At 44.5% G+C, this 18151-nt stretch overlaps 1 protein-coding gene across 1 annotated transcript in view; it reads left to right on the top strand.

Annotated features, from left to right (window-relative positions):
• The window catches only part of tshr (thyroid stimulating hormone receptor), an 86010-nt gene that overhangs the window by 43245 nt on the left and 24614 nt on the right, over positions 1-18151 (top strand). The window contains exons 6-7 of the mRNA XM_087989468.1: positions 7722-7799; positions 14093-14161. Coding sequence (XP_087845594.1) covers positions 7722-7799; positions 14093-14161 — 147 coding nt within the window. The remainder of the gene's footprint in view (positions 1-7721; positions 7800-14092; positions 14162-18151) is intronic.

Genomic DNA, 18151 nt, shown 5'->3' with positions numbered 1-18151 from the left:
GAAATCCCTATACAACCCCAACACTGTAGAAGTTTTAACCCATTACTTGTCATCTTATGGAATTTTCTTCAGTGACTTTGGCACAGCGAAAGGAGAGGAAAAGAGGCCATTCCAAACACTTTAGAAACAACTTTTAATATATATGTATACACATATAATACATATACTTTACAGTTTCCACAATATAAATATTTTGATGTGTCAGTACCTCAGTCCAGCCAAGTTTTGTGTTGCACTTGGAAGAAGTACAAAGATGTAAGGAATGGAACATGCTACAGGCACAAGCTCGCAATCTCTGAACTGACTTGTATCTGAACTCACCTAGTGCTCACGTAAGGCCAATGAGTAGCCTTAGCAGTCTACACTCCAGTAGCAGCACCTCCTCAGGTACAGGGGTGGGATGGACTTGGCACCTGCAATGTGGTGAGCTGACCTCACCTGAGTTCAAAGATCAAATATTCAAGGTCGGTTGCAGGCACGAATATTTCCACTCATTGGTCACTGAAGCTGTTGATGTGCATGAAAGTGCCTTGATGTCTTCGGGGTTGGGGGGTTTTGGTGGGAAATGGTGGTTATTAGTGGAAGGGGTACTGGCAACCTAGGCTTCTCCATGGCTGGAATGGAAGTGTTTCTGAATCCAGTTTGTCACAGGAATAGGGATGTGCATGGGAGCAGAGCTCCTTAAGACAGGCCCTTGCCTCAGCTTTGCCAAAACTCTTGTTTCTAGGATTAGGATCGCATGGATTTCCACCAAAGTGGATAGTTTCAAACCTCTTGGAGTTTAAGTCGAATCTTTATTTATTCAGTGGGTCAGTATGAGAGGTAAAGAAAGCCAGGGCATTGCTTTAGTTATGGAAATTCGTCCAGAAGCAATCAGCCAACAAAAATACAGCAAGCCCCAACCATGGGTTCAACAATATTTAGTTAATGAAACATTAAACATAGGATAGCTGAGAACCTCTGCTGTGAACAGCAACGTATATTGAAATGTTATGCTTGGATTGGTGTTCCTACACAATGGCAGTGATGGGAAGTGGTTGGATCTATTGGAATTCTATGCTTAGCATAGAATAATAGTTGGATGGAGTCTGTGCTTATCCAACTCTGTCATTTCATTTAAGTTCCTCACTTTCAAAATAAAGGTAAAACCAAACACAAGCAAGTCTTTTCAAATAGATATGGTGCCACTCAATTGTATGCTCCTTATAATACCCAAGTAGATGGGTGAATACCCAAGTAACTATTGGAGGGATAGTGTAATGCTCTCTCACCACCAAAATATTTCTGCCCACCATTGGAAATTTGAGAACTTTCAGGGTATTATCTCAGAATACAAGAAGCAATGAACAAGTAGGGATTGCAAAAATGATGAAAGAGTTTGGTATGGTGGAGACAGGTGTTATGTTCGCGACCAGACCCCATCAAAATACATTTAGAAGTTAGCCTAGATCCGAACATTTTCATATTTCTAAGGTAAATGCAAGGTGCCGTGTTCCATTTGCAATTCAATTGGTCAAACTACTCGACTTTAAGCAAAACACAGTTTATTCAAATACCACGGTTAAAATACAAACAAAAGAAAGAGGAACTTGGAATAACTTTAACTCTATGGGAAATCTGAACAGAATAATAGGTTATTTTATGACTAATAGTAACTGTTCCAAAACATTAACTTTCCATAAATGTACCTTAACCAAAAAAGGCAAAGGCAGAAAAACAGATGGTCTCATCTGCAATCCTATCAGCAAGAAAGAAATACGTGCAGCAACTCCCCAGAGAGAGAGAGAGAGTGTAGTGGCCGGGAGAGATTCACTGCTTTCTATCCTGGCTGAGACCCCAGCAACAACTGCTGAAAGTTAATGAAAAATCCTGGATGTGTGAGCACATGACCACACCCATTCAGGCTGCTTCTATTGTTCCAACGTAAAAGAAACCCCAAGGCTTCAGAAGTTGCTTAACTGCTCATAGACTGTCACCTGTCACCCAGTCCTGCTCTAAGAGAAACCAGGACAAAACACACCTCATCATCACTCAGGGAGAGCCACTTGTGGAGACAGGTAGAACTACAGGTTGTAAATGTGAGAAAATCACCATGGGGTCAAATAGGGAAGTCAGAACTTTACGTGGAGAGTGATGAGATTGTGGAGCTTACTACCGCAGTGCTGTTGGCATGGGTGAAGAGATGCAAGCCTTATCAAGTCTCCTAACTCCGTCTTCGAGATAGTGAGGATTGTAGATGCTGGAAAGTCAGACTTGATAAAGTGTGGAGTTGGAAAAAGCACAGCCTGTCACACAGCTTAGCCTGCTGTGCTTTTTTTCAGCTCCACTCCTATCTCTAGTCTGCCTGGCCTTAAGAACAGCAAATCCTGCTACAGGAAATTCAAATGATACAGAATAATGTTATTCTGCCCATTGTGTCTGTACTAGTTCTGTTACCTCGAGCCAATCTCCATCCTTTTCTACCATATATCTGCACACCATTTCTATCCAAATAATCATCCAGTCCCTCTTGAATGGCTCAATTCTACCGGGATCCACCGTATTCCCAGGCAGTGATCCAATGTCACTCAATCAGGGAATCTATGGAAAAAGGCCTTCACTGTCGGGGCCTCAGAGCTGACCTTGTGGGCTGTTGAATTAACAGGAGCCACAATGTCCATCGTACCTGGCCTGCCTTGAAAGCCATCAGATGGAAGCTTTGGCTTTCTCCACCGGGAAACATCAAGACTGGTTTGGTGAGAGTGGCAAGGTTATCCAGGAGCTGCTAAAGCTGTTTAAGGCATTCTCAAACTGGGAGCACTCCAATACTCAAGGGAAGGCAAGCAGCACAAATGGAAGCTGTGGTTCAATGAGAAAGCTCTGGTTTAAAAACGAGTGCTGGGTAGAAGGGAGGTAGGAAATCTGGCAAGCACCAACCACCGATGAGAATCTTAGTGTGAAACAACACAACCTGGACAAGAAAGAACCCACAAAGATATCAACTACTTCGGATGTCCCAGACAGATCACCCTGTGCAAACAGCAGAAGGAATGTGTGAAAGCCTATTGCAGGAGATGGAAAATAGAGTTGAGGTCGAAGATCAGCCAGGATTGTGTGGAATAGTAGAGTAGGTTCGAGAAGCTGAGACACCTACTCCTGTTACTATGATTTCTGACTCCATGAAATAGAATAGCACGAGGGCTCTGAGTGTCAGTTGTTGAAATATTCTTTGGTCGCTGCTTGAAGAAGAAGGATTAGAAATGAGCTTTAGAGAGGAAATGTGAATCGTCTAATGTTTCAGCTAAAAACAGGAGTAGTATGCTGGCACACCGCAATGTTCTTTCTTTGGTTTCCATTCGTGAATGAATTTAAAACAAAAAGATCATTTTGCTGGCAGTGTGTACTTTAAACTGTGCAAATGTCTAACTCTTAGAATAATGCAGCTCAGACGGAGACCATTCGGTCTATCACACCTCTACTGGCGCTTTCAGAGAGTTCAGCAATGAGTTCCATAATGCCTGCACTATCCCCGTGACACTGGAAACTTTCCCATTTCAAAAATCTACTCAGTTTGTTTTGTTGGGAGAACCCATTGTGTTTTTCTCAAAAAGCATCATTCCCTTCTCCTGATCTTCTCCCTGAGGTTGGGTGATCAGTATTGACAACTTCCTCCCAGATTTTGCAAATCACTGGCTGCTGGACAGCTGCAGAATTACCTGGGAATGTGGTGAGTTTTAAGATGAGGAATCCTGAATTTCTACAGCATCAAAACAGAAGAGCATGAGTAGGACATTCAGCCCTTCTAGCCTGGTAGACTATGGCCTATCTATATCTGAAGGGCATTTTCCGATGCCCCTCCCCCAAGTCCCTCCTCCCTATCTTTTATCTTAGCCTGCTGGACCAACTTTCCTCATTCCTGAAGAAGGGCTAATGCCCGAAACGTCGATTCTCCTGTTCCCTAGATGCTGCCTGACCTGCTGCGCTTTTCCAGCAACACATTTCCATATCTATATCTGAACTCCATCTCAAGTGGGAGATCTGAAATACAGGCTTTTTTACTCCAAACAAGGCAGTATGGGGACTCATTACCTCAATAATCAACTATGCTCTGGTGTCAACATGTTAAATACCATCTAGTCTAGTTAAAAAACTCTTTCACCTCAAAACTAAATTGACCAGCAGTTGACCAGCAAACCGATGACTGTAGCGTTATTGCTCATTCAGTAAGACACTTCAGTGAGATCTGAACATGTTGACTGATTGAGTAAATACACAGCAGGTGAAGGAAATTGGGGATAAATGTGAGGTTTGGTAGCAAAACCAGGAGGGCGGATTATTACCGGAATGGTGATGGATTTGGGAAAGGGGGAAGTGCAATGAGGCCTGGGTGCCCATGTACACCAGTTGCTGAAGGTGAGCATTCCAGGTAGAGCAGTTGGTGAACAAGACAAATAATCTATTGGCCTTCATGATGAGTGAAGTCAAGTGCAGGAGCAGGAAAGTCTTACTACAATTGTACAGGGCCTTGGTGTGACCACACCTGGAGAACTATGTGCAGTTTTGATCTCCTTATGGAGTCATAGAGTCATACAGCACAGAAACAGACCCTTCGGCCCAACCAGTCTCATGCCAACCATGTTCCCAAACTAAACTAGTCCCACCTGCTTGCGTTTGGCCCATATCCCCAAAAACCTTTCCTATTCATGGACTTATCCAAATGTCTTTTAAATGTTGTAATTGTACCCGCATCCACCGCTTCCTCTGGAAGTTCATTCCACTCACAAACCGCTCTCTGTGTGAAAATGTTGCCCCTCACGTCCTTTATAAATCTTTCTCCTCTCACCTTAAAAATATGCCCCTTAGTTTTGAACTCCCTCACCTTAGGGAAAAGACCTTTGCTGATCACCTTATCTCTGCCCCTCATGATTTTATGAACCTCTATAAGGTCACCCCTCAATCACTGACGCGCCAATGAAATATGTCCCAGCCTATCCAGCTTATTTTTATAAATCAAACCTTCCATTTCCAGCAACATCCTGGTAAATCTTTTTTGAACCCTCTCCAGTTTAATAATATCCTGTCTATAGCAGGGTGACTAGAACTGCACACAGTAAGCCAGACGAGGCCTCACCAATGACTGTACAACCTCAAATGACATCCCAGCTTCTATACTCAAAGAAGGATGTTCTGGCTCTGGAGGGATTGCACCAAAGGTTTATCAGAATGACTTGACAGATGCATGAAGAGAGACTGGATTGGTTATGAGTATGTTCACTGGAGTTTAGAAAACTGAGGGAGGATTCCATGGAAACATATAAGATTCTATCAGGAACTAGACAGGATAAATGCAGGAAGAATGCTCAAAATGATTGTGGAGTCCAGAAGCAGGGTGGGGGTCACAGTCTAAGGATATGGGGCAGGCTATTTAGGAATGAGATGAAGAGAAATTCCTAACCCACAGAGTGGACCTCTCTGCCACTGAAAGTGTTGAGGCCAAACATTGAATGCTTTCAAGAAGGACGGTAGAGCTATAGGGAACAAAAGATACAGGGCAAAAGCAGGAACAGGGGACTGAGTTGGATGATCGGCCATGATGCACCTGGCTGGAAGGACTGAATGGCCTACTGCAGCTCCTATTCTCTATGTTTCTATCTACATTTCACCCTGCACCAGATTTTCCAACCACTCCCAATCTTTTCAATTCTGCTGACAAGGTGTTTGGCCTGAACTATCAATACAAAACTCATATCACTCACACCCGGTCACCTCCCATATGTTTTGAAGCTACAATTCTGGAATATGTTGGGAACCTCTCATTCCTTTGGCTGACATCACTTGCAGAATGGCCCCCATTGACCAGATCATGCCAGGCTACAGCAACAAGTGTTTGGCAAATAAGACCTCCACAAGTCTACAAAGCAGTCGTCATTGCTACACTCCAGTACTGCAGCAACTTGGACTGTGTCTCAGTGGCCCATTACAGTAGAGTTATTCTCCAGCAATGTCTCTGCCCCATGCTCTGGATTCAATGAGAGCACTGTTGAACAAACACTAGTGTCCTTCATGAAGCCAACTCCACACACATTTGGGCAAAACCTCCTGAAAAGTCTGACTTCACCTGATGAAGGAGCAGCGCTCCAAAAGCTTTTGATTTCAAATAAACCTGTTAGACTATAACCTGGTGTCATGTGACTGCCCAGTCACACCCTAGTCCAACAGATGGCACCTCCACATCCTGAAAAACCAACTATGATGGACTGGGCATTGTGTCTGGATGCCTGACAACCATCTCCTCTATCTTCCGAACTCTGAAATGGCCAATCTTCCGGGGGATGACATGTTCTGGCCCTTTTTATTTGAATTGTAAAGAATAGTCCCTCCCTATTGTTGCAAACTTAATGGGCTTCCCTCTGTAGGGGCATGGATAGGATAAAGAGACAAAGTCTTTTCCCTGGGGTGGGTGAGTCCAGAACTAGAGGGTATTGGTTTAGGGTGAGGGGGAAAGATATAAAAGAGACCTAAGGGGCAACGTTTTCACACAGAGGGTGGTACGGGTATGGAATGAGCTGCCAGAGGAAGTGGTGGAGGCTGGTACAATTACAACATTTAAAAGGCATCTGAATGGATACATGAATAGGTAGGATTTGGAGGGATATGGACCAGGTGCTGGCAGGTGGGACTAGATTGGGTTGGGATTCTGGTCAGCATGGACAGGTTGGACCGAAGTGTCTGTTTCTGTACTGTACAGCTCTGTGACTCTATGGTGCTATTCTCTGCTTCCACCCTCATTTCACCCCTGAATTATCCCATAATCATCAATACCAGAAGCCCAGATGCCAGTCCATTTTGGTGACGATGGGATCTGATTCCATCTGTTTCACTATTAAATTGGCACTTCAGGAACAACTTCTTTTACTCCGAGAGTGGTGGGATTCACATGCATGCGGAGTTGTTGAGGTGAATGACTTAGATATATATCAATGTGGCACACTTGTGTGTACTGGAGGCTACCTACGTTAATATAAAGAGCCCTGTTTGGTGCAGACAGAAAGAATGTGTAAACACACTGCCTCTTTCAAATCAAAATAGGGAATGGCCATTCACTCATTCATTTCTCATACCAAATCCTTGACCAGTCGGTCAACCTGCTTGGTTTCAAATTTAAATAAAGATTGGCACTTAATTGTCAATCATCATTAACTGATGCACTCTCGATCCAACATCTCCACCAATCAGAGTCCACATACCAACTACCTACCAGCATTCTTCTCTACAACCACCGGTTTTTCTTTAATTTGGTATTCTTGTGAATTATCCTGATGGGTGTAAGATCAAAAGCTTTGATAAAATGCGTTCGTTTTAGCAATACTGGAGTTCTGTACTTCCAGAAACCTATATAAATATATTAACAGAAAATCTAAATATGTACATGAGGATGAATGAATAGATGGACATACTAATAGGATGAAGAAGAGGAGGAGCAAGCTCGTATCGAGTATAAGCACTGATATCGATTGGTGGAGCTGAGTGGCATGTTCCCGCTCAGTCTGTGTGATTGGATGTAATGTTCTCCATCACTGGGTCCATAAAGCCTCTGAGTCTTTCTGAAACACACTGTGAATGACCAACTCATTTCAGACTCATACTTTTCATCATATGGAACAGAAGCCAATTGTTTGCTTGCTTTGAATTAGCTCTGGGCAGCTTTATGTGAGAGCTGTGTACATTCTTCTGTTTTACAGGGAAATTGCTGACAATCCCTTCATTTCTACCATCCCTGCAAATGCCTTCAGTGGATTATCCAATGAGTCACTAACTCTGTAAGTATAGCTTCACTGTGATTGAAGAGTCACCTTTACTATCAGCCAGCAGAAGGTGCTGTATTGGAGGAGGAGACATGGCCAGAGGACTTAAGGTTCACAAATATCAATCATTCATTAATAATATAATGATCTACAATTTCGTCAGAATCTAGTGATTTTTTTTGAAAGTTCATCCATGGGCATCACAGGCTAGGCAAGCATCTATTACCCAGAGAGCAGTTAAGATTCACATATCTGTGGGTCAGACCAGGTGAGGAAAGCAGATTTCCTTCTCTGAAGGGCATTACTGAACAAATTACCATTTAACATGATGCCCGTCAGGCTAGATTTTAATTCCAAGTTTTTGGTGAATTGAAACTTCACTATCTACCATGGTGGGGTTCCAACCCAAACCCCAGAACATGAGCCAGAGGCTAGTGGGTTATTAGATCAGTGACATTACCACTGCACCACCATCCCCATGGTGGGGGGGGAGGGGGAGTGGGGGGTGACTGTTTTGGTTGAGTGTATAGGTTGTGCAGGTTAGATGTTATTCTGCAAAGTCAGTGGAGAATTGTCTCAGGGCTCATTTTAACTTTGGGGTGATAGCATAAACTGAAAATGTGTTGCTGGAAAAGCGCAGCAGGTCAGGCAGCATCCAAGGAGCAGGAGAATCGACGTTTCGGGCATGAGCCCTTCTTCAGGACCTGCTGCGCTTTTCCAGCAACACATTTTTAGCTCTGATCTCCAGCATCTGCAGTCCTCACTTTCTCCTAGGTGATAGCATAAAACCCACTTCCTATGGTACACCCACTCCTGCACTGACACCCAGAGAGAGATGCAGTAACATGTGTACATTGTGATTGACTAAAAGATAATTAACAGGCAGGTAATCCATCTTCTCCTCCTCTTTACCATGAGTGCTGGATCATCACAGAGTAACACAATGCCATCCACAGCCAAAACAACCTTCTGGCGTTTACATCATTCTGTGAAGGCACAGTCATAGCTAAAATAACTGCACAGAGGCTGGTATCCTGTCAACAAGTTACTCTTTATTTACACGTGCATAGTGCAAGTCACTGATCAGGCTCCCTCAGAGCCAGCTCTCAGAGTGAACAGAACCTCTGACACTCTTATTTATATCTGTCAGTCAGGGCTCTGATTGGACCAGATTAACAGCAAAAGTCAGGGAACTCCTATTCTGTGAGGTCCACCTGGCTGACCTTGTTACAATTTCTAAAGTATCCTATGAAATTGTTTAAAATCCAGAACACTGCAAAGGATTCTTTTTTGACTTCATGCCCCTAGTACAGCCCATAGTACTAGCCCTGCTTGTGAGTATCGCTGTCAGAAGCTGAAAAGGAGAGTTTAATCAAGGAACAGTGCATACAACTTTGGTTTCCTTAATTGCGGAGGGATGTAGTTGCACTGGAGGCAGTTCACAGGAGCTTCACGAGATGGATTCCAGAAATGATGGAAGTTTGCCTTCTGAAGAGAGCTTGAGCAGTTTACTCTCTGGGGTTTAGAAGAATGAGAGGAGATCGAAATGAGGTGTATGAGCTGCTGAAGGGGATCCACAAAGCTGACTTGTGTGTGGCAATAGAACAAAAGGTCATAGATTTAGGATTAAGGATGACAGGTGTAAAACAGAGATGAGGAGAAATTACTTCTGTGAAAGGGTGTGAACCTGTGAAATTCACTACCCCAGAGAGCAGTGGATGCTGGGCCATTGAGTATATTTGAGGAGGGGATGGGTTGAAGGGTTGGAGAGAGCGGGCAGGAGATTGGGAGTTGAGGCCAAACTGAGATCAACCATGATCGTATCAAATGGCAGAGCAGGGCTTGAGGAACAGCCTCCTTCTCCCAGCTCTTAGGCTTTTAGGTTTGTTATGTTTCATGTTCTTATGATCGTTTGCCAGTGGAATTGAATAGCGTTTTAACTAATTTGACAGGGTTGTGGGAAGTATTAGTAAGAAGATACAACATGCACATAGTCAGATAGCAGGTGAGGGAGGAGGTGTGGGCACAGGTTTTACAGTTCACAGAACCCCCTGGTGCTCACCTTCCACCCTACCAACCTTCGCATAAACCAAATCATCCACCGACATTTCCGCCACCTCCAAACAGACCCCACCACCAGGGATATATTTCCCTCCCCACCCCTTTCCGCCTTCCGCAAAGACCGTTCCCTCCGTGACTACCTGGGCAGGTCCACGCCCCCCTACGACCCACCCTCCCATCCTGGCACTTTCTCCTGCCACCGCAGGAACTGTAAAACCTGCGCCCACACCTCCGCCCTCACCTCTATCCAAGGCCCTAAAGGAGCCTTCCACATCCATCAAAGTTTTACCTGCGCATCCACTAATATCAGTTATTGTATCCGTTGCTCCCGATGCAGTCTCCTCTACATTGGGGAGACTGGGCGCCTCCTAGCAGAGCGCTTTAGGGAACATCTCTGAGATACCCGCACCAATCAACCAAACCGCCCCGTGGCCCAACATTTCAACTCCCCCTCCCACTCTGCCGAGGACATGGAGGTCCTGGGCCTCCTTCACCGCCGCTCCCTCACCACCAGACGCCTGGAGGAAGAATGCCTCATCTTCCGCCTCGGAACACTTAAACCCCAGGGCATCAATGTGGACTTCAACAGCTTCCTCATTTCCCCTTCCCCCACCTCATCCTAGTTTCAAACTTCCAGCCCGCACTGTCCCCTTGACCTGTCCGGACTTGTCCGACCTGCCTAGCTCCTTTTCCACCTATCCACTCCACCCTCTCCTCCCTGACCTATCACCTTCATCTCCTCCCCCACTCACCTATTGTACTCCATGCTACTTTCTCCCCACCCCCACTCTCCTCTAGCTTATCTCTCCACGCTTCAGGCTCTTTGCCTTTATTCCTGATGAAGGGCTTTTGCCCGAAACGTCGATTTTGCTGCTCGTCAGATGCTGCTTGAATGGATGTGAAATTGTCTGAGTGACAGGAAATGGAGAGTAGCGATGAACATTTGCTGTTCTAATTGGTGGATGGTAAATAGTGGAGATTTCTCAAGGTTTTCAGTGTTAGGACCAACACATTGTCTGATATATATTAATAACTAGACTTTGGGACACAAAAGCACAACTTCAGAATTTGCAGCTGACTCAAAATTTGAAAACATTGCAAACTGTAAGGAAGATAGTGATGAACTTTAAGAGTATATCAACATTTGATGGAATAGATGGATAAGTTGAATGCAGAGAAGTGTGAGTTCATTTTTGTGGGAAGAATGAGGAGATGCAATAGAAAAATGTGTGGGTCAAAAAGAGAGGACCTGGGAATGGGAATCATAGAACCCCTACAGTGTGGAAACAGGACCTTTGGCCCAACAAGTCCACATCGACCCTCTGAAGAGTAACTCACCAGACCCAATTTCCTACCCTATTACTTTACATTACCCCTGACTAAAGCACCTAAGCTACACATCCCTGAACACTATGGGCAATTTGACATGACCAATTCACCTAACCTGCACATTTTTGGATTGTGAGAGGAAACCAGAGCACCCGGAGGAAACCCACACAGACACGAGGGGAGAATGTGCAAACTCCACACAGACAGTAACCCAAGGCTGGAGTCAAATGGTGAGGCAGCAGTGCTAACCACTGAGCAACCATGCCACCCAGAAGTAATCTGAAATGATGTGAATAATAAAGGATACAGGATCCTAGGTTTTAAAAATAAGGGCATAAAGTACAACGCAAGCATCTTATGAAGAGTAAAACCCTGGTTCTGTCTCAACTGGAGTATTGTGTCCAGTTCTGGGCACCACAATTTAGGAAGGATGCAGGTGATGGAAGGGTTCAATAGAATGAACCAATAATGAGAAGCTACAATTTTGTCAAGGAGATCAATTTAAAGGAGATTCTTAAGGCCATACAAGTCAGAAAAGAAGTAGACCATTCAGCCCATCAAGTCCACTCCAGCAATTCAGTGTGATCATCTTCAACTCCACCCTTCTGCCTTGTCCCCATAACCATGGATTTCCTTACTGATTAGAAATCTATCTATCTCAGCCTTGAATATACTTAATGGCTCAGCCTTAACAGCCCTATGTGGTAAAGAATTCCACAGGTCCAGTACCTTCTGAGAGGGGAAATTTCTCCTCACCTCTGTGTTAAATGTGTGAAATGTTATTCTGAGATGATTCCCTCTGGCCCTGCACTCTCCCACAAGGGGGAAACAACCTTTAAATGCTGTATGTGTTAAACAGCTCTTGTTCTTCCAAACTCTAATGAGTACAGGCTCAACTTGGTCAACCTCTCTTCACAAGATAGTCCCTACATATGTGGAATCAGTCGAGTGAACCTTCTCTGGACTGCCTCTGATGCCTCTATTTCTTTCCCTTGATAAGGGGCCCAAAACTGCTCACAGAGTTCCAGTTGTGGTCTGTCTAGTTCCTTGTATAGTTTTAGCAAAATCTCCATACGTTTATATTCCAATCCCTTTGGAATAAAGGCCAACATGCTATTGCCTTCCCTATTATTTGCTCAACTTGGATGCTAGCTCTTTGTGATTTATGCAGGAGGACCCTCAAATCCTTTCTGCCTTATTTCTCCATTTAAGTAATATTCAGTTCTTCTGACCCTTCCTGCCAACGTACATAACCTTGGTCTTAAAGGTGGGAAGAGGTCGAGAGATTAGGGAGGGGGTCTCCGGAGCTTAGTGTTAGGAGGTTGGGTCCAGCAGCAGCCCAGAGCGAAGTCAAGCAAATCCAGGAAGGGCAAGAGGTCAGAATTGGAGGAGCTCCGAGATCTCAGAGCTGAGAGTCAAGGGCATGGTCGTGGCTTTAAAATGGTCAGCATGTATTTATGGGAAGGTTGAGAATGCCAATCCAGGGTTGTTTCATACTAATTTCACCTCAGCTGATTTAGGTTTGTTGACCTTGAATCCAGCTCCCAGCCTCTGAAAGAACTGCCAGGCTAAAGTCACCTTGGCAAATTCTAAGCCTGATCTGGCATTCAACAGCTTCTTAAACTGAGAAACCTGTCCCAGTTCCAAGAAATCCAATCCTGGTTAACTGAAGCTCACTTGCACCCCTGCCAAGTAACTCTCTGTTCCTGCTCCACAACCTGATGAAATACTCTGTGTGTGTTGCAGCATTCCATCAGCAAAGGGCATTAAGTCCACTTTCAAATCAGGCATATCATCCTGGCAGAGCGTGCCAATGTAAAAATCAGGAAAAGGAGCAGCACAGCATCGGGATAAGAGTCTGGACAGGGATCAGGATAGGGTCAATGATGTGGAGTCAGTGCAGGGTTATTATAGGGTTAGTATTGGGTCAAGGTGTGGAGTCACTGCGGGGTTATTATAGAGTCAGTATAGGGTCAAGGTGAAGGGTCAGTGCAGGGGTTAGTATAGGGTCAGGGTGAAGGATCAGTGCAGGGTTATAATGGGGTTAGTATCGGGTCAAGGTGTGGAGTCAGTAGTGCAGGGTTATTATGGGGTCAGTATGGGGGGGGGTGAAGGGTCAGTGCAGTTTTATTATGGGGTTAGTATAGAGTCAAGGTGATAGGTCAGTGCAGGGTTATTATAGGATCAGTATAGCATCAGGGTGAAAAGTCAGTGCAGGGTTATTATGGGGTCAGTGGGGGGTCAAGGTGATAGGTCAGTGCAGGGTTATTATAGGATCAGTATAGCATCAGGGTGAAGGGTCAGTGCAGGGTTATTATGGGGTTAGTATAGGGTCAAGATGATAGGTCAGTGCAGGGTTATGGGGCCAGGGTGAAGGGTCAGTGGAGGGTTACTATGGGGTCTGTCTAGGGTCAAGGTGAAGGGTCAGTGCAGGGTTATTATGGGTTCAGTATAGCATCAGGGTGAAGTGTCAGTGCAGCGTTATTATGTGGTAGAAAAGGGTCAGGGCAAGGAGACAGTATGAAGTCAGGATGAGGGGGTCACTGCAGAGTTCAGATGGGGTCAGGGTGAGAGGGTCAATGCAGGGCTAACACGAGATTAATGTTGGGTCAGGATATGGGGTAACTGCAGGGTTAAAATGCAGTCAGTATAGGAATAGGATGAGGGGTCAATCTGCTGCCTCTTTATCCTGTTCTCCACTGGTTTGTTGTTACTTATTCTCCATGTGGAGTATGGCATTTCTTTCAGTATTGCTTGTCATGGCTCCCTTCCCCCACCAAGTTGGTTCTATCGCTCCGTATCGTTTACCTGTCAATAAAAGCCTCACTGTAAAGCATCAAAGCTTATATGTGACAGAATTGAATGCATCTTTTTAAATTGTGAAAACATCACTTTCTCTTGTATTTTCCTTCCTACAGAAAGCTGTACAACAACGGGTTCACAAAAGTGCAAGCCTACGCATTCAATGGAACGAAACTAGATGCGGTGTAGGTATTACATTTACTGTTCGGCTGCATTAGTGGCTAACATCATCATCATTGAAGCATTGTCCTCACACTTGACGATTATTTGTAACGTCTTCCCATTCTCTCTGCAGCTTAATGGTGACACATAATCATCTAATCACCTTCTGCCCTATCCCTATTATAGGAATCAAATGAAGAAAGACTGGCTGTGGATTTAAAACTTCATTGTACACACTCTGCAAGTGTAAAGAGTAATATTATAAGGAACTTAAATATTTTGAGTGGGTTCGTGAAGTCGTCCTCCTGACTACAGTTCCTTTTCTTATTGGATTGGATAGGACATTCTTCACTGGAGGTTAGAGGAATGAGGTGATCTCGTAGAAACCGATAAAATTCTTCTCATTCTGTTTCCTTATGAAGCCAGCGACCCACTTGTTACCACAGATACAGAAGGCATTGTTTTCATGAGACTTCATCACCTTTTATAGGGACTACTAAGAATATAAATGTCCCCAAAAACTGAAATGTAGTTCCTGAAAATGAAAAAGTAGACCATGAGAAAATTTCATGAGGAGCTCTCGGGGGAAAAATAGAAATTATTTTGACCCCATATCTCCATTTTTGTCACTTGCTGGTCATGCCTTCTGCTGCCGAATTCCTAACCTCTGGAATTCCCTCCCTGGACCTTTCCAACTCCCTTTACCATCTTTCCGATGAAATTTTAAACCACAGATTCCGTCTCCTCTCTCAGGTGGAGGTCAAAGATCCCTTGGTAATGCTTTAAGGAGAGCAGGGTAATACTCACGGGTCTCTTGGCAATGTGTTGCGTCCTTAGACCATATCGTACCTCTACACTGTTCATGCAGTTTGCTGTTTACAGTTTGGTTTCTCTCCTCCCAGTAGTAACCACATTTCATGAATTCATCATTTGCCCTGATAGCTCCTCATCTGACTCAGTATTGAATCTGATCTGATTGTGCTTGTCCCAGTAAGTACGATGACGTAAAAGGTAACACATAAAATTTTTAGAATCCTTTCATGGGATGTGGACCTTACTGGCAAGTCCAAAGTTTGTTGCCCATCTCTAAATGCCCTTGGAGTGAGTGCCCTCCCAAGTCATTTCAGAGGCAGCTTAGAGTCAGCCACATAGAATCATAGAATCATAGAGATGTACAGCATAGAAACAGACCCTTCGGTCCAACCCATCCATGCCGACCAGATATCCTAATCCAATCTAGTCCCACCTGCCAGCACCCGACCAATATCCCTCCAAACCCTTCCTATTCATATACCCATCCAAATGCCTTTTAAATGTTGCAATTGTACCAGCCTCCACCACATTCTCTGGCAGCTCATTCCATACACGTACCACCCTCTGCGTGAAAAAGCTGCCTCATAGGTCTCTTTTATATCTTTCCCCTCTTACCCTAAACCTATGCCCTTTAGTTCTGGACTCCCCGACCCCAGGGAAAAGACTTTGCCTATTTATCCTATCCATGCCCCTCATAATTTTGTAAACCTCTGTAAGGTCACCCCTCAGTCTCCGACGCTTCAGGGAAAACAGCCCCAGCCTGTTCAGCCTCTCCCTGTAGCTCAGATCCTCCAACCCTGGCAACATCCTTGTAAATCTTTTCTGAACCCTTTCAAGTTTCACAACATCTTTCCGATAGGAAGGAGACCAGAATTACATGCAATATTCCAACAGTGGCCTAACCAATGTCCTGTACAGCCACAACATGACCTCTCAACTCCTGTACAGAATACTCTGACCAATAAAGGAAAGCATACCAAAAGCCTTCTTCACTATCCTATCTACCTGCGACTTCACTTTCAAGGACCTATGAACCTGCACTCCAAGATCTCTTTGTTCAGCAACACTCCCTAGGACCTTACCATTAAGTGTATAAGTCCTGCTAAGATTTGCTTTCCCAAAATGCAGCACCTCGCATTTATCTGAATTAAACTCCATCTGCCACTTCTCAGCCCATTGGCCCATCTGGTCCAGATCCTGTTGTAATCTGAGGTAACCCTCTTCGCTGTCCACTACACCTCCAATTTTGGTGTCATCTGCAAACTTACTAACTGTACCTCTTATGCTCGCATCAAAATCATTTATGTAAATGACAAAAAGTAGAGGGCCCAGCACCGATCCTTGTGGCACTCCACTGGTCACAGGCCTCCAGTCTGAAAAACAACCCTCCACCACCACCCTCTGTCTTCTACCTTTAAGCCATTGTGGCTCAGCAGCCAGACCAGGTTAGGATGGCAGATTTCCTTCTGTAAAGGGCACGAATGAACCGAATGGATCTTTATGACAATTGGTGATTGCAGTCCTGCTGAGAATTTGTTGATTGAATTAAAACTCCACAGATTGCCGTGGTGGGATTTGAACCCACCACCCCAGAGCATTAGCCTGGATTCTGAATCTAAATGTATTAGCAATACACCACTGGACGTGCTTCTGCCCCGGAGTTTCAGACTTGATTTGTGTGCTGGAGTGGGACATGAATCCATAACATGGTGTCACTTGTTAGCACTCAGACCTTTCTCATGAGCTTCTCTCATGCCCCGTACGTCTCCTCCCCACAGTGTTCATTCAGGAGAAAGCCAGGAGCAGTCAGAGACTTGTTTACAAAGGAGCAAAGCTCCTGGAGAGGAGCGTTATTCAGGTCCATGGCTATCGATCTGCTGTTGGGTGATGGACAGAGTGGGAGGTGAATGGGGAAGATATAGAAATTAGAATCGGGGTAGGCCAATCAGCCTCTGAGCCTGGTCCACCAATCAATAATATCACAGCTTATCATCCAACTCAAAAGCCTCCTCCACACCTTCATCTCATATTGTTTGATTCATTTAGCCCTAAAAACAATATCTATCTCATTCTTGAAAACATTCAATGTTTTGGCATCAACCACTTTCTGTGATAGGGAGTTCCACAGACTCTCCACTCTCTGACTGAAGAGATTTCACCTCAACTCAGTCCTGAATGGTCTACCCCATATCTTCAGCCTATGACCCCTGGTTCTGGATTCTCCAGTCATTAAGAACATCCTTCCTACATTTACCCTATTTAGTCCTGTTAGAATTTTATAGTGTTCTATGAGATCTCCCCTCAACCCCCATTCATCGAGTCATAGAGGTGTACAGCACGGAAACAGACCCTTCGGTCCAATTCGTACATGCTGACCAGATATCCTAAACCAATCTAGTCCCATTTCCCAGCATTTAGCCTATAGCTCTGTAAACCTTTCTAATTCATATACCCATCCAGATGCCTTTTAAATGTTGTAATTGTTCCACCCTCCACCACTTGCTCTGGCAGCTCATTCCATGCACGCATCACTCTCTGTGTGAAAAAGTTTCCCCTTAGGTCCCTTTTAAATCTTTTCCCTCTCACCTTAAACCTAGACTCTAGTTTTGGACTCTGCTACCCTGGGGAAAAGACCTTGGCTACTCACGCAGTCCATGCCCCTCATGATTCTATAAACCTTTACAAGGTCACCCCTCAGCCTCCATCAACACCAGTGAATATACAGAACAACCTTGGTTATCCGAACATCAGTTATCCGAATTTCGGATTATCCAAATAAGAGCTCAAAGTCCCTAAAAACATTATCCGTTATTCAAACACTCAGTTATCCAAACAAAATACTCCTCCGCCCATCTAATTTGGATAATCGAGGTTGTTCTGTAATCCTAACTGATCCAGTTTGTCTTCATAGGTGAGTCTTGTCATCCCAGGAATCATTATGGTAAACCTTCACTGCTCACTCTCCATAGACTGAACACCCTTCCTCAGAAAAGCAGGGCAAAACTGCACACGGTTCTCTCGGTGTGATCTCACTAAGCTCCTGTACAATTGCAACAAGACATCCCTCCTCCTGTACTCGAATCCTTTTGTGAAGAAGGCCAAACTATCAGCAACTGTTTTACAAGATTTTGTTGCACCTCCTGCTTTCCCAATCTGGTAGCAGTCTGTGGAGTTCTGAGGAAGGGTCAGAAGGAGAAGAC

Source organism: Chiloscyllium plagiosum, unplaced genomic scaffold, assembly GCF_037043375.1.
Source record: "Chiloscyllium plagiosum isolate Xiang-an unplaced genomic scaffold, Cpla_swu_hap1 HiC_scaffold_8, whole genome shotgun sequence".
NCBI classification, from domain to species: domain Eukaryota; kingdom Metazoa; phylum Chordata; class Chondrichthyes; order Orectolobiformes; family Hemiscylliidae; genus Chiloscyllium; species Chiloscyllium plagiosum.
Note: the sequence above shows the minus strand (reverse complement) of the source record. Positions and strands in the feature narration are given on the sequence as shown.